This window comes from Ranitomeya variabilis, chromosome 3 (assembly GCF_051348905.1).
Source record: "Ranitomeya variabilis isolate aRanVar5 chromosome 3, aRanVar5.hap1, whole genome shotgun sequence".
Taxonomy (NCBI): Eukaryota; Metazoa; Chordata; class Amphibia; order Anura; family Dendrobatidae; genus Ranitomeya; species Ranitomeya variabilis.
The window spans coordinates 102,476,669-102,490,868 of record NC_135234.1 but is presented as its reverse complement, the minus strand read 5'-3'; the positions used below and the strand labels follow the sequence as shown (position 1 = coordinate 102,490,868).

Sequence of the window (14,200 nt, the reverse complement as noted above, 5' to 3'; positions counted from 1 at the left end):
AAAAAATTCAAAGCTTACTTATGGTTTCCTGCATTACAAGTACAAGCAATGAAAATACCCAAAAAGCCGAGTAAACCTATGGAAGAAAATGGTAAGCAACTGGCCCAGTGGTTAGCACAGCAGCTTTGCAGCGCTGGGTTCAAATCCCACCAAGGAAAACATCTGCAAGGAGTGTGTATGCTCTCAGCTTCAGATATCTCAATCTGAGCACGCGGTGCCTCCGGCGGCCATTTTCCAGAAGCCCATCACGGAGAAATCAATGGGGGGAAGGGGACTCCGCTCACTGCCAACAGTTTATGAAAGCCCAGGGCCCGCAGTCTCGCACCGCCGGGACACCCGCTCCTCCCTGCACGGGGTCTGCAGCATTGCCCCACTCCCGCCTGCAGTACCAACCCTGCCTCCTGTGAACTTGCTCCACCGCAGGTGCCCCACCCCCCACGTAAAATCGGACTATAAAATATACCACCATTTTATTTATTTTTTCCTATTTTCGTCCCCAAAATTTGGAAAGCGTTTTATAGTCTGGTGCAACTTATAGTCCACAAAATACGGTATTTGTGTTTCTTTTTAAAAATGCGCGCAATATGCTAATTTTTATAGATTTTGCCTAAGGTGGAGATGTGCAAAAGGAGAAACGCAATGATTCGCCCCTAGTGAATTGTGTGAGCACCGCCCCCTTGGAAAGACTTAAAAATGTGTATATTGGGTGCCCTAAATAAAAAATAAACATATCTCTGGAACCGTATGACGGATTGTGTATTTATTTATTTATTTTAAAGCGTAATTCTCAGGTGAGCAGCAAGGAATAAAATAATATCAAAAACTGGGTATTTTTGACCTGGGGACAGGTCCTCTTTATGTGGATATATTTAGTACCAGCGTCTTTTTACGTGGCCAGATGGCTTGTGAAAATGACGTGTGTGGTGCAAGTAGCTGAAGACGTGATATAAACTAATGAGCCCGCAATATGTGAGCTTGTCTCAGTCTATGTATCCGCACACGATAAAGGGAATTGAGAAGACTTTCTTTTGCAGACAGACCGCTCATTCATATTTGTCAGTACAATGACTGCACGCATTGTTCTTACCACTCATAAGTTTGCTTTGCCAATTACATACGGTACGACATAGGCATGCAGAAGTAAGCGAGCGTCTAGGATCCCACACACACCATAGAAATAGATACACATTTGTAATCATTTTTCTAGATAAAACATTGTATTTTTCAAGGTCATCTTCTTGAAGTCGCATCGTTTGCATCCTGCATTTACACCCCTTATATGCAGATTTTTTTCCGCCCTACACTTGATACAAGTATGTATAAACACATAGAAGAGCAAGTTTGGTAAAAGTGTTCCCGTTCAGGGGCAACCCCATGCAGCGACAAACATCTGCCGCATACAACGTGACAGCTGTACCTCGCAGTGCAAGACGGAGCAGTAATGGCTGCACATTAGCCACAAACACGGACATGTTCACATTTTATAAGGGTCGTACAAAAAGGTTACAATCCATCATATGTTTGTTGTATTTATATATTTTGTTAGAAGTGAATGATGTTGGATAAATGGGGGAAAGTGAACGCGACCATCTCTGCTGCGGAATCGGATCTCATGTGACACCCACCCTACTCCATAGATATTGCCCCAATATTGTTCCCAAAAACGCACAAGATCCTGAAGTGGCAAAAGATTTACATCGGATTGTCAAGTGACTTTGCTTCCAATGTTCTTCTTCACAAGGGATAAAGGCGCAGAGAAAGGTGTGCAGACATTGGAGGGGACTGTGCTGAATTATGTATGAAGTGGGACTGAGCGTCTGTATCCGATACCGGAGAATACATTTTTTTTCTGCCAAGTTCTAGGACACAATCTTTATAGCTCTGGTGGCTGGGAAAAATGGATATTCTTAATATTAAAGGGAATGTGACACCTCATTCCTGCTTCCCAAACTATGAAGATCCATCTCAGTTTCTCTAATTTTTATTATAAAATATTTGTCACAGCAGTGAAATTCGGTACTCTTAGCATAACCCTTAGGTTCAATCCCGGGCCCACTCCTGTGTAATACCCATTTAGCCATGCAGGGTAGATTTACCCTGATGATCCAGGAGTGCACCTCCAAACAGAGCATTTTACCTACACATTACATAAAGGCTAAAAAAAAAAATAAAAAAAAAAAATAAAAATCAGAAATATAGTATGAATGCCAGGAGAATAATGAAAGCAGCCGATGAGGGGAAGAATTATCCATGTATTTGACCTAGTTTTTGGTATAAATGATGGTCACCATGATGCTACCACATTTCTAAACATGAAAGACACAACATGGAGAATTTTTTAACTCAAGTTTTCACTTGAGGAACGCAAGTAGAATGTGTACATTATGTCTTCTATCTTTCATGCAGTCCAAAATGAATCAACTTTTTTTTTTTTTTTTTAGAAGTCATGCGCCTTTAAAAAAAAATAAAAAATATAACTTTCACTTTAATTAGAGGGGCTGTTTGGCCTCTATGTGACTGCAGACTTGTGAATCCTCACATCGCTCGTACTGAGCGCCGGGTGACTGCAAGTATGTGATTTGTATACATGTAGTCATGTGCCGACTAGACGTGCGCGACCTTGCTCAATGCAAATGTATTGAGCGAGGTTAGACACGTTTAGTTGGAATGTGGCCGGAAATATGTAAATCGCATAGGTAATGTCACGTGCCCGCGGTTCCCAGCAGCGGAGAATCATCACAGAGCGTAGTATGCGAGATGCGATTGATCACAAGTCTGCAGTCATGTACCCTGAGGTCGGACAACCCTTTTAAGTTTTGTTTAAGACTTAGGTATGAAACACCAGCTTTGTCTATAATCTGTTCTTGTGCAGGTACTGACTTGGACAAGATCACTAAATGTGCAAGCATTAAGTGATCTTTCATTTTTCCAACTGGCCTCTTAAAGCAGTCATCTAATAGATGTTGCCCTATTAAAAAGCAATATTTTATTTAGTAAATAGTAAAAAATATCCTCAAACGCCCAGTGTAATTGCACACAAAGTAGAAAATTGCAACAAATAAGGTGGATGCTATATGTAATGTATAGTTAAAGGGTAAATAGATTCATTTACCCTTTAACTATACATAATATGGAGCATCCCCCTTATAGCATCACTCACTGGCTGCTAAGACAAGTGATTGGCTGAGTGGGCATTTTCTGCCTTTCTATTCAGTCAACCAGGCAGTAAACCTACGAGGGAGATCAAGAAGGAAAGTAACGAGCTTTAATTTTTTTTTTCACAAAGGTCTACTCCATTGGAAAAAATATTTTATATTTGCTGGACAACCCCATTAAGCAGAGTTGCCAACTGGCCATATATCATTTAAAAGACTTTTCCGATGCAGAGGATACTCAAAAACACTGGACATCCCCCATTCTTGGAGCAGCCTTCAGGAATGATGCATTGCTAAGTGCCTCCTGAGATAAGAATGCTTATTGAGGAAGACCCCTTTAAGTTGAACCCTTGAAGACTGTTATTAATTTTCCAATAGCAGTAATTTTACATCCGCCAACAACTTGACTTTTTCTTAGTAGAACAAAGTACAGATTGAACTATTATTTTTATATATATATATATATATATATATATATATATATATATATATATATATATATATATATACACAAAACATAAAAAAACACTACTGAGAAGTATCACAGATTTATTGAGACAACTACAACAACCTTCATAAAGTAAGCCTCCCCCTGAACTGCTCTATCTTCACCGTCTCATCCTATGGGACCCAGAAGATTAATTGCCGTGTGATGTACATTAACAAAACGGACTTTTGTTTGTGTTCTGCATTATTTTAAGCGGATCTAAACATATTGCGGACATTTAAGTCACTAATGCATAAGCCATTATTCAAGGTATGCAGTGGTTGTGTTGGGGGGGCATCCTTAATTAGCGGTTGTCTTTTGTTGTTGTACGAGTTTCTATTCCTATGGGTTTGTCTTCTGCTAAGCAGCATGAGGTTAGACATGATGGATGATAGCTCAGAATATAGACGAACAAAGAAGAAAGACCGAGTCCCTGGGGATCACCCACAGCTGTAACTTCAAATGCAGTTTTCCACCTCCAGTTTAATAATGAGAGGACACTAACCAAAATAAAGTACTTCTGTGTGTATCTCCTTCGAGTGTGACATGAACAATAAAGGTCCATGGTAAACAGTTTTAAAAGTAACAATACGCAGCTCGAGTTATCTAGTGAGGTTACAGATCGCCGCTTCTCTGGGACAAGTCCATTCATTACGAGGAGGAGCTGTCCATCAACCTGAGCTTATTGCTCCATTCTGACAGCCAGCCCCACGTTTCTGTACCCAGGCCCACGGTCATACATCCCCAGCATGGCGGTACAATGCCCAATCTGTACCCTGTGAATCATCAGAAACCACTGAAGAGCGGGATTTTGTGTGACATGTCCATTCCTGTTCTGATTTAGTCTCAATGAATGAAGAATCTGTTCGCAAGTTCAGGTTACTCTTTAGAGGGGCTGTCTCATGAAGACAACCCCTGTCTATGTGCCCAATTAGTACATTAGAGCTGCCCTTGCATTATGCTGGCTGCGGCCTGCCCAGTGCAAAATCCGCTGTTTGCCATTTTTTGGGAGCAGAACCCCAGGCAGGTATCTGATCACCCCAAGTATGAAATCTGCAAGAGACAACTCTAGTTATCCAGTTAAGGAAAAACAGATATCTGATAGAAATTGGATTAATCCACTATTAATAGCCAATAGAGGAAATAAATAGATTGAACCTAATCTGTCATACCCATTGTGGATCTAGCAAAAACAAGAATGGACTTCCTCCTTTTTTTGTTTGTTTTACTGTTTTATATTCAGTTTTTGTCAGCCATAACTTTTTTTTACTTTTATGTAAGATTCACGCCATTTAACAATCACCATAAATAATACATTGACTGGATTGCACAGGTTGTTACGGTTACAGGAATGATAAATAGCCCCATGCTATTTACTGGTTTGTGCTAATTATTTTGAAAAAGTATATAAAAATGTGATTATTTGTAATAGTTTTCATTTTTTAGTACCTAAATGGCAGAAAAAAATCCATAACTTTGTCTATATAGTACAGGTACATAGAGATCTACTGGTATATGTAGATTTATCTATATGTACCAGTACAATATGCCTGTAAAGAAGAATTTCTGCAAGATCCTCTGTTAGAGAAAACTGCCCTATACTTAGCAATGCAGCTTGGGGCTCACTGCTACAGTTTCTGCCTGACATGGAAACAGATTGTGAGTTTGAGTCCTGGGAAAAAAAAACAAGATTAAAAAAAGCAAATAAAGGGAATCTATTAGCTGTGCAGAGAGTTGATTTCCTTGGACTCCTCCTCACCATAAAAGCACACCTTAGTGGGCGTCAGTGACGTAAAAGCGTCATCACCGCTGGCTTTTTACAAATCTTTGACGTACTCCGCTTCCCTGAGAATGCGCGATGCAGTTAGGTGTGCACTCTCCGGCATCATCAGCACCCAGATCTCGGCCAGCCATGAGATTTCCAAAGAGAGAGTGGTGACATGGCTCTTACCAATCACGTCACTCATGCCCACAGGGGCATGCTTATATGACGAGAATGTAAGAAGATTTTTGAATTCTTGGGAAAAGTAATGATTTTAGTGAAAGCTGCAATCAATAATGTGACTATCGATCCCTTATTATTCCCAAAGGTAAAAAATGTTCTTTTATTTCTAATAATATTCCTAAAATCTAATATAAACTTCTCTGAACTCTTCGAACATTAACGTTGCTAACAAAAACAAAAAAACTAAACTAAATGATGTTTACATTGAGGAAAATGACTCTGCGGCACCTTGTACTGAATGTGACAAAACATCACAAATCCCCTTAACACGTTTCGCCCCAAATCTGTGAGATCAAACCAAGACGAACTACAAAGTACCTGAACTTGGACATCCTTCGATGACAGAATCCTGCTGAGATACTGCAGATTGCAGGGCTATAAATGGAAAGAAAAGGTAGATCAGCAAAGGATGTGGCAAAGACATCAGCCCTGGAAGAATCTTTAGACATCAGCGCTTTATTTGCCACGGGGCACTGAAACACATGGCACTCGGAGCCCGCCAAGAGCAGAACAAGCGCCCAGCACTACCTGCCCCTCGTCAGCTCTGTCGGGGAGAATCAGCCAAGGTGACATTACGGCTACACCACAGTCACAGACCCGGAGACAGCGCAGGTAGTGTGTGTGCACCACACGGCTGGATATCTATAGTACCTTGTCCTTGCTGCTGTCCTTGGCAGTGCAGGACGCTCTGCCCCAGTTCACCGTTCAGCCAGAGCTGCATTCTAATAAATGGCTCCCGGCCTTTCTGGGTCAGCTTGCTCCAAGGTTTCGGCCTGGACAGCATGTCGCTGACGCTGCCCTGTGACAAGCCCAGCACCTGAAAATGCAAAATATGTGTTTAATCATGGGGTATGGTCATGGCTTCTATATAATGGAGACATGCTATAAGAGAGCATGGCACATAATATCTCCTGTGATTCATTCATTCATTTACTGGAAACGTCCCAAGCTTTTTATTAAATAATCTGAGAGCAGCAGAATGTTCAGAGATCCCTAGCCATGGATCACTTACTGGGGTGCTTGCTTTAGGTTTGATAAAATCAGTATTTTATCAGCAGAAGGTTATTGTTACAGGACTAGTAATCCTACTGCCAGTGTATAACTCCGCCCCACCACTGATTGGCAGCTTTCTGCCTATGCACAGTGTACAAAGAAAGCTGCCAATCAGTGGTGCGGTCGGGGTTATTCAGGGCTCAGCATTCAGAGAACTGGCAGACTTGCTGCAGAGAAAACAGCGTTTTTTATCAAAACTGCAACAAGAAGCCCAATAAGTGATGCATCGCTGGAATCGGGGTCTCTGCCAGGGGCGTAACAATCGCGGTCACACAGTTCACCTGTGCGGGTGGGGGGCCTGCCTTTATTAATGAAAACTTCATCTGGATGTGCATCCGAGGACACACGTTCAGCTGGAGACTTGCCAGGTCCGTGAGCTGCAATACACGCTGCCGGCCAATCAGAGGCCTGCAGCTGAAGTCGACGTGCACATGACTGGGGGAGCATGGCAGTGACATCATGCCATCCTGTCGCTTGCATGCTGAAGGCAGCTGCCAGCTTCAGAAGAGGACACAGCGCGGGAGCGGAGGGAAGGCGAGTATAATTGTTTATAGACCAGGATGGAGCACAGGATAAAAGGACATAATCACCAGGATGGAGTCCAGGATAAGGGATATATATATACCAGGATGGGGAACATATATACCACGATAGGTCCAGGATGGTGTACATAGATACCAGGTTGAGCCCAAAATGGGGAACACATATAACAGGATGGGCTCAGAAGATAAGGGATAAATATACCAGGATGTGCCCAGGATGGGAGACATATATACACCAGGATGGAGAACATACAGTATATACCAGGATGAGGACTATACCGTATACACCAGGACAGGGAACAAATGTACAAGGATGGGAAACAAATTTGCCAGGATGGGGAACAGGATGATGATCATATATACTAGGATGGAGTTCATATATACCAGGATGGAGTTCATATATACAGTTCATTTGTATATATATATATATATACAAGAGATGCATTTATGTAGAAAAAAAAAAGAAATATTCGGCCCCAAAGTGGACAGCCCCTTTAAGAAGATGCAATAAACCTACAGGAGCATGCTCTGGCAGGCAGTAGTTCCCACATCTGCCTGGAATACACGGAGTAGCACTGCAGCCATCTGCCTGGTGACATATTTGGCATTCCTCAGCTGACCCCCTACTTCAAAGTCAATTTAAAAAACATCGCAATGATCCAAGAACTGCTAATTATTCAGAATTATTAACTTATTTCTTTCACTGACTGATATATGCTGTTAATACTGCATAACATTAGCGCTGGCTGCAGTGGATCTTGGCTGTGACAGACAGGGGGCGCCACCTTGCATGCTCTGGGACATTCACAGACAATGTTATCTAGGAGTCTGTGGGCTTAGAAAAAAAAAAATATGCTCAGTAAAAAGAAAAAAAAAAAACATCTTTCAGCAAATTTTCAGTCTGGCTGTGTTGTCCTGTGCCAACGCTAACATTTATTTATCGTATCTGTGTCAAGTACACGTTTTGACAGTCCAGGAACAACATCTACCTTCTGCCAAAACGGGCTGTGAGCGGGCGCATTGTATGATTTATTAGCGTGTGCCCAAATCGAGACAAATCAAGCAATGACTATATCAAGAACAGCTTTGGAGCGGAGACCTGAGCCAAGATTTTCTTTGGAAAGCTTTGCAGGTAATAAATAGAAACATTGTAATCGTGAAGGTGAGGGAAAATAATGGACATGGTGGTTACCTTTTCACCAAATATCCTTTGGCAAATTCCGTTTTTTGCAAGCTTCTCTTTGACTTGCCGCGTGAGCTCGATGGTGTCCACCTCCTGGTACATGTAGACCTCGTACTGCTCCGGCGTCAGCGGGGGGACCGATGGTTTGCTTGGCTTGGCTATGGAGACCACAGGAGAAGAAGGCAGTGGGCTGTTTTGTGGCGTCTCGCTACGGCTGGCTCCGGTCATGCTAATCTCGGAACTTTGTGAGTAGGGGGATTCGGCATTTGGCCACTCTTTCCAGTAATCTGATGAAGACGATGGTCCCTGGAGCTGGTTCCGTTCTGACCTGTTCTGATTGATCAGTTTTTCCTTTGTGCAGTTTGTCTCCTCTGGTTTTGGGTCTTCCGCTGGGGCAGTGCTTCTCCGATCATGCTGAACAGTGCTCCACCAATGGTCTTTCCAAACGCTCCCTCGTCCCAGCTCGTTTTTGACATGCCGCAGTATGCCCGGAGTGGATTCCGACATGCCATGAATTTCTAACACTGATGTCTCCTGGGGTTCTTTTTTGACACCAGAGAGGTTTTGTAAGGTGGAGATACCAGAGTCTAAGACAGACGTATGTTTCTTCAGGGACATGGTTAGAGGAGAGTAAGTAGACACAGAAGAGACAGCAGAGGTGGAAATCATTTTTGGAGAGAGGATGGCAAGGTCAGCTTGGGATAAAGATGCCGTCTTTAAGGCAGGTTCAAAAGCAGCCTGCTGGGCCTCCATCTCTCGCCGCGCTTGTTGTAGGATGGACCGAATAGTGTCATCAGAATTACCACTGCTGGATGCTGAAGGCGGCTGAGCCGGCTCAACTGAAAGGCAAAAGTGCAGGGAAAACGGTGAGAGAAAAACAATTGTGCTTTCCAAGGAACACTAGTTATGAGACAGAGCTGTACTGCATTCATGAGCTATTTTTATGTTAGAGGGCTCGTCCCCTTTCAGAAAATCCTGATCCTCAGCCGCAATTTGTTATAAAAAGGCAAACCGTGCTTACTCACCATGTCCAGGTCCATTGCGGAGTCTCCACCGCTGCTGACAGTTATTGGCTGCAGCGCTGAAGTCGCGTAGACGGCATCACAGCCAATCAGCGCCTCCGAGTGGTGTCCCATGTACACAGGCAGAGCCACGGAGATCAGTGATCGGCTGCACTTAATAAGTGACACCAGATGCATCGGAGGACACTCAGCGCTGGACCCGGGGAGGGTGTGTAAAGGATGTTTTTTTTGTTTTTGTTTTTTTTAAATAAACTGCAGCCTGAGAAAAAACAGGATTTTCTGACAGGAGACAGTCACTTTAATGAGAAATGTTTCATGGATGTAAGAACAGCTATTTCCGGACCCGAAGGTAACAGCCTCATACGGCATGTGACTACGGGGTGGCTGAGTTCAGGTCAGGAGAGGAGAGCCGCTGCCACCACACAACTCACAGTCTGGACATGTTATCTGCACCTCGGACACCAGGAAGCTACACAGATGTTCCCTTTACATTAGAAATTCTGTCTGCAGAGAGTGTAGAAACGCTCCGCATAGCAATGCAGTGTGTAAAACGTTCATAAACAGCCAGAATGATTTACCACATACATGTCTAATTATTTAGATTTAAAAAAATGAAAAGGTTTTAATGGCTAGTTACTTTAGGCAGCTTAAAACAAAAATGATTGTATTAGGAGCTAGAATTCAGTCTTTGCACATCGAATCTGACAGCTGCAGCTTGTACTGACCTCTCCGCAGCAGAGAGGAGGGTCCCTGAGGAGCTGTCAGTCAGTCTGCATGGGCAGAGACAGAATACGCTTCATCAGCACGCTTAGGCTATGTGCACACGTCAGGATTTCTGGCAGAAATTTTCCTGACAAAAACCGGACATTTCTGCCAGAAATCCCCATGCGTTTTTACCGCGTTTTTTTCCAAATGCATAGAATTGCGGGAAAAACGCAGAAAATCCGCAAAATTAATGAACATGCTGCTTTTTTTTTCCGCAATGCGTTTTTTTCGCAGAAAAAAACGCACCATGTGCACAAAACATGCAGAATGCATTCTAAATGATAGGATGCATAATGTATGCGTTTTTAATGAGTTTTTATAGCGTTTTTGTCGCGAAAAAAAAAAAAAACGTGAAAAAAACCGCGAAAAAACCTGAACGTGTGCACATACCCTTACTCTTATACTGGACCCATGAAATGACCACTTTATTATCAGGATTACATGGCCATTCAGACAAGGTTCATCAAAGTAAGTACACCAATCTCATTAGGTGTCAGATCTATTTAATAATGCATGCAGTTTGTGACAGAGTCACTTTAACCCCTTTCACGACATCTGCCGTTCATGTAAGGCGCAGGTGGGAAGCGGGTGTATGGAGTGGCTCCTTACAGCCAGGACCTGCCACTAGTAATCGCGACATTTAGCGCAAAAAAGGCTGTAACAAGCGATCAAAAAGTCACATCTATACCGAAATGCTATTAATAAAAAATGTTGTCTTGCCCCGAAAACAAAATAGCTATCACAGACACAGCTCCATCGCCGAAAAATGTTATGATAGCGGAAAATAGCGACAACCCCCAAAAATATTTTTTGCAAACTTCTTATTTTTTTTTTTTTGCAGTACTAAAATAATAAAACATCTGGACGTGTTTGGTATCGCCGTAATCGTATTGATGAGTAGAATCATATTTCGAGGTCATTTTTACTATAAAATGTACGTTGTAATAACAATTCCCAAAACACATTGTTACAATTGTGTTTATTTCACATTTTTACAGCACTTGGAATGTATTTCTCATTTTCCAGTACGCTATGGGGTAAAATGAATGGTGTCATTCAAAAGTACAACTCGCCCCGCAAAAAACAAGCCCTTGTGTCAGTATGGACAGAAAACTAAAAAAAGAGTTATGGCTCTAGGGAGAAGGGGAGGAAAAAAACGGAAACACAAAAATGGAAATTGGTGGTGTCGTGAAGGGGTTAAGCTTATCCTATGCACTACCTTCACCTGTATATTAAAGGGTCATTTAATATAAATAGATCTACATATATTTTAAATGGCCCTTTAACATGCAAGGGAAAGGTGGTGCATAGTGTAAGCTTAAAGCGGACCTGTCGATTTCAGAGTACAAACTGCAAACATAATGAGATAGATCTTGGACCTAATGAGACTGGTGTACATACTTTGATGAACTAGGTCATCCTGATAATAAAGTGATCATTTCAAGGGTCCAGCATAAGAGTGTGAAAGCTCACGAGTCCAAGTGCCTACCTCCTGGTGTACAGCTCCTCAGTGTCCCCCCATTCCGCTGCGCCCCTAACACAAGCTGCAGATGCTAGTCAGGCTCGGCGGGTAAATGTATGATATAGAAATAAAACGCGCTAAATTTTGGACAATTACATTGAGAGGACGGAGGGTAAACTCACCAGTCTTCAGCACCTGCAGCTCTCTTTTGGCTTGCTCTAGAATAGACTTGATGGCTTCATCTGAGCCCGTCTCTGAGGTTCTGATCCGTGTAGTAATATTTCCTAGAGTGACAATATCAGCAAAATAACACGACATTTAGATAATGGACGTAACACAACAACACGGCAAATAGGTGGCGGTAAGTAACCCAGATGTGTGAGTGACAGCCGGATACAGGGCCTTGTAGTGTATTGATTATTGACGGCTCCCATCCTCATCCTCGGGGCTCACACAGTAGTAAGTGTCTATGAATTACCACCTAATTCCTTGTCCTTGTGTAACATCACTCCTCACTCTCCGCCATGTGCAGTAAGGCCATACTTTATACACACACATCACACTGCCATAACTTTAGAAGAGACCTGTCAATCACGCTGAGTCGATTGCCGCCTAAGTGCTTTTTCTTTCTCCAAACTGAAGTTTGTTGGAAACAGGATATTGAACACATCAACAAATGCAGGATATTTGGCCAGACTGGAAAATTTGTTTGCCAAGTTTCGATCAAGTCAAAACTATTTTTAGCCATGACTGGTTTAGACTCTGCTGGAAATGCTAATGAGGTGTAATCGTAGATCTTCCTGGCATGGCAGCGCCAAGGTGCAGCACTAATCGTGTGGTTCGTGCAGACGGATGACATGCAGAGGAGTCATAGGAGTCAGTGCATCACGGAACGTGTAGTGCGGATAGAAAGGGGACCAACAGCAGGATCAGTGCAGGCACTTCACACAATCCGCCTCTGTTACCCTGCTCAGACCAATGCCAACCAGTAGCCCGGCAGGTTTACGGTCTAGGGTTGCCTCTAATGTCGGATTATGGGGTGCACGGCCCAATAGACTATTAAAAACCTATTGAAAATTAATAGAATACAAATGTAAATTGAAATAATTGAAGGTTTCTGTCAGCAGAAAATGACTGTACAAACCAAGCACAAGCGTTCTGTGCACCCTCGGTGTAGCCAACAGATTAGTGCACCGTCCACCTACTTGATTCTTTGTATTTTCTACCCTTTTTGGCTCCTTTAAAGCCAGAGCTGTCAATCAAGGATGAGGAGAGTGGAAAATGATGCAAAGTAAGAAGGTGGGAAGGTACATTGAGCTGCTCGGCCATGCCGGGGGTGCTCCGAGTGTCAGGGCTCGGTTCCAGCAGTTAGGTTATGCTGACAAGACTCCCTGTACATCAGCACCCCCGAAGTTAGACTATGCTATAATCTAAAGACTATGATGTATGGCCGTTTGTGGGTGTGCATATACATACATGCATTTCCATACAGCGCTCTCTATGTATACAAGGTGTCAAGACAGAGGGTCCCTATAGGCTCACCATAATGTATAGGGGAGCAAATCCAACCTGAGACAACCAAACACATACATTTCTAGCTGCTACAGAACCCCCTTTATGGGATTCTTTCAATACCACAACCCCTTTCTTTATTGAAGCTGGCCCAATCATCACCAGGGGATTGCCCCAGAAATGTCTCCATGATCAATGATAACTGTTATAGGTTGATCTATATAGATATTTACTAGTACAAATTACCAGGGTTAATGTAATGAGAAAAACCCTTTAAAGGGATTATCAGGAGATTTTATTTCAGGGCTAAGCACTTATCGACAGGTATTTGCTCCCTATCTGCCTTTACTGCCCTGCAGCGATTTTTCCCGGGTCAGAGCGATCACAGACCTCCCCTACCGGCGATTCTCCTGCTTCTAGTGACGTCATGCTGATAGAGCAGAAGTTACTTTTCTTCTGCTCTGTCAATGTGCATCACTGCTGACATCATGTTAATTGACAGCCGGCTGCTCGCTGAGCCGAAAGTCAATCAACATGACATTGGCAGCGACAGCCTGTCGACAGAGCAAGAGCGGTAAAAACATAACTGCTCTGTGAAGGTGACACAGGAAGCAGGAGAGTCGCCTGCATGAGGGTTCCTCACTGCTCTATATATCCATACTTAAAGGGGCCAACAGGCACTTAAAATAGATGGACGATCCAGAGAATAAACTATCAGTATTAAATCAGGGGGTCTTTTTTTTAAGCACCCCAATCGATCAACTGTTTAAAAGGCCACATGGCTTATTGAAGTACAGGTACGGCTCCATACTTCTAGCTCTGACTGTGCCTGGTGTTTTAACTCACAACTTCCCATTCATTACCAGATGTAATACCAGGCGCAGCCACTAGTGGAAATATAGCACTGTCTAGTAAACAATGAAAGGTATATGGTGTTCTGGCCCCTTTAAACTACTAATCAGCAGGAGTACACCTAGAGTCTGACTCCCACCCCTCTAATATTGATGGTCTATC

General features: G+C 42.9%; 1 protein-coding gene across 3 annotated transcripts in view; it reads right to left on the bottom strand.

The window, feature by feature from the left end:
• Positions 1–14,200, bottom strand: part of CUX1 (cut like homeobox 1) — a 447,664-nt gene that overhangs the window by 139,994 nt on the left and 293,470 nt on the right. For 2 of the 3 annotated variants that reach the window (XM_077294435.1, XM_077294436.1), the window contains 4 exons: positions 11,857–11,958; positions 8,435–9,264; positions 6,299–6,464; positions 5,966–6,022 (listed from right to left, as the gene is read on the bottom strand). The exons of the other annotated variant lie outside the window; for it this stretch is intronic. In XM_077294435.1, the coding sequence (XP_077150550.1) occupies positions 5,966–6,022; positions 6,299–6,464; positions 8,435–9,264; positions 11,857–11,958 (1,155 nt within the window). The remainder of the gene's footprint in view (positions 1–5,965; positions 6,023–6,298; positions 6,465–8,434; positions 9,265–11,856; positions 11,959–14,200) is intronic. 3 annotated transcript variants of the gene reach the window in all.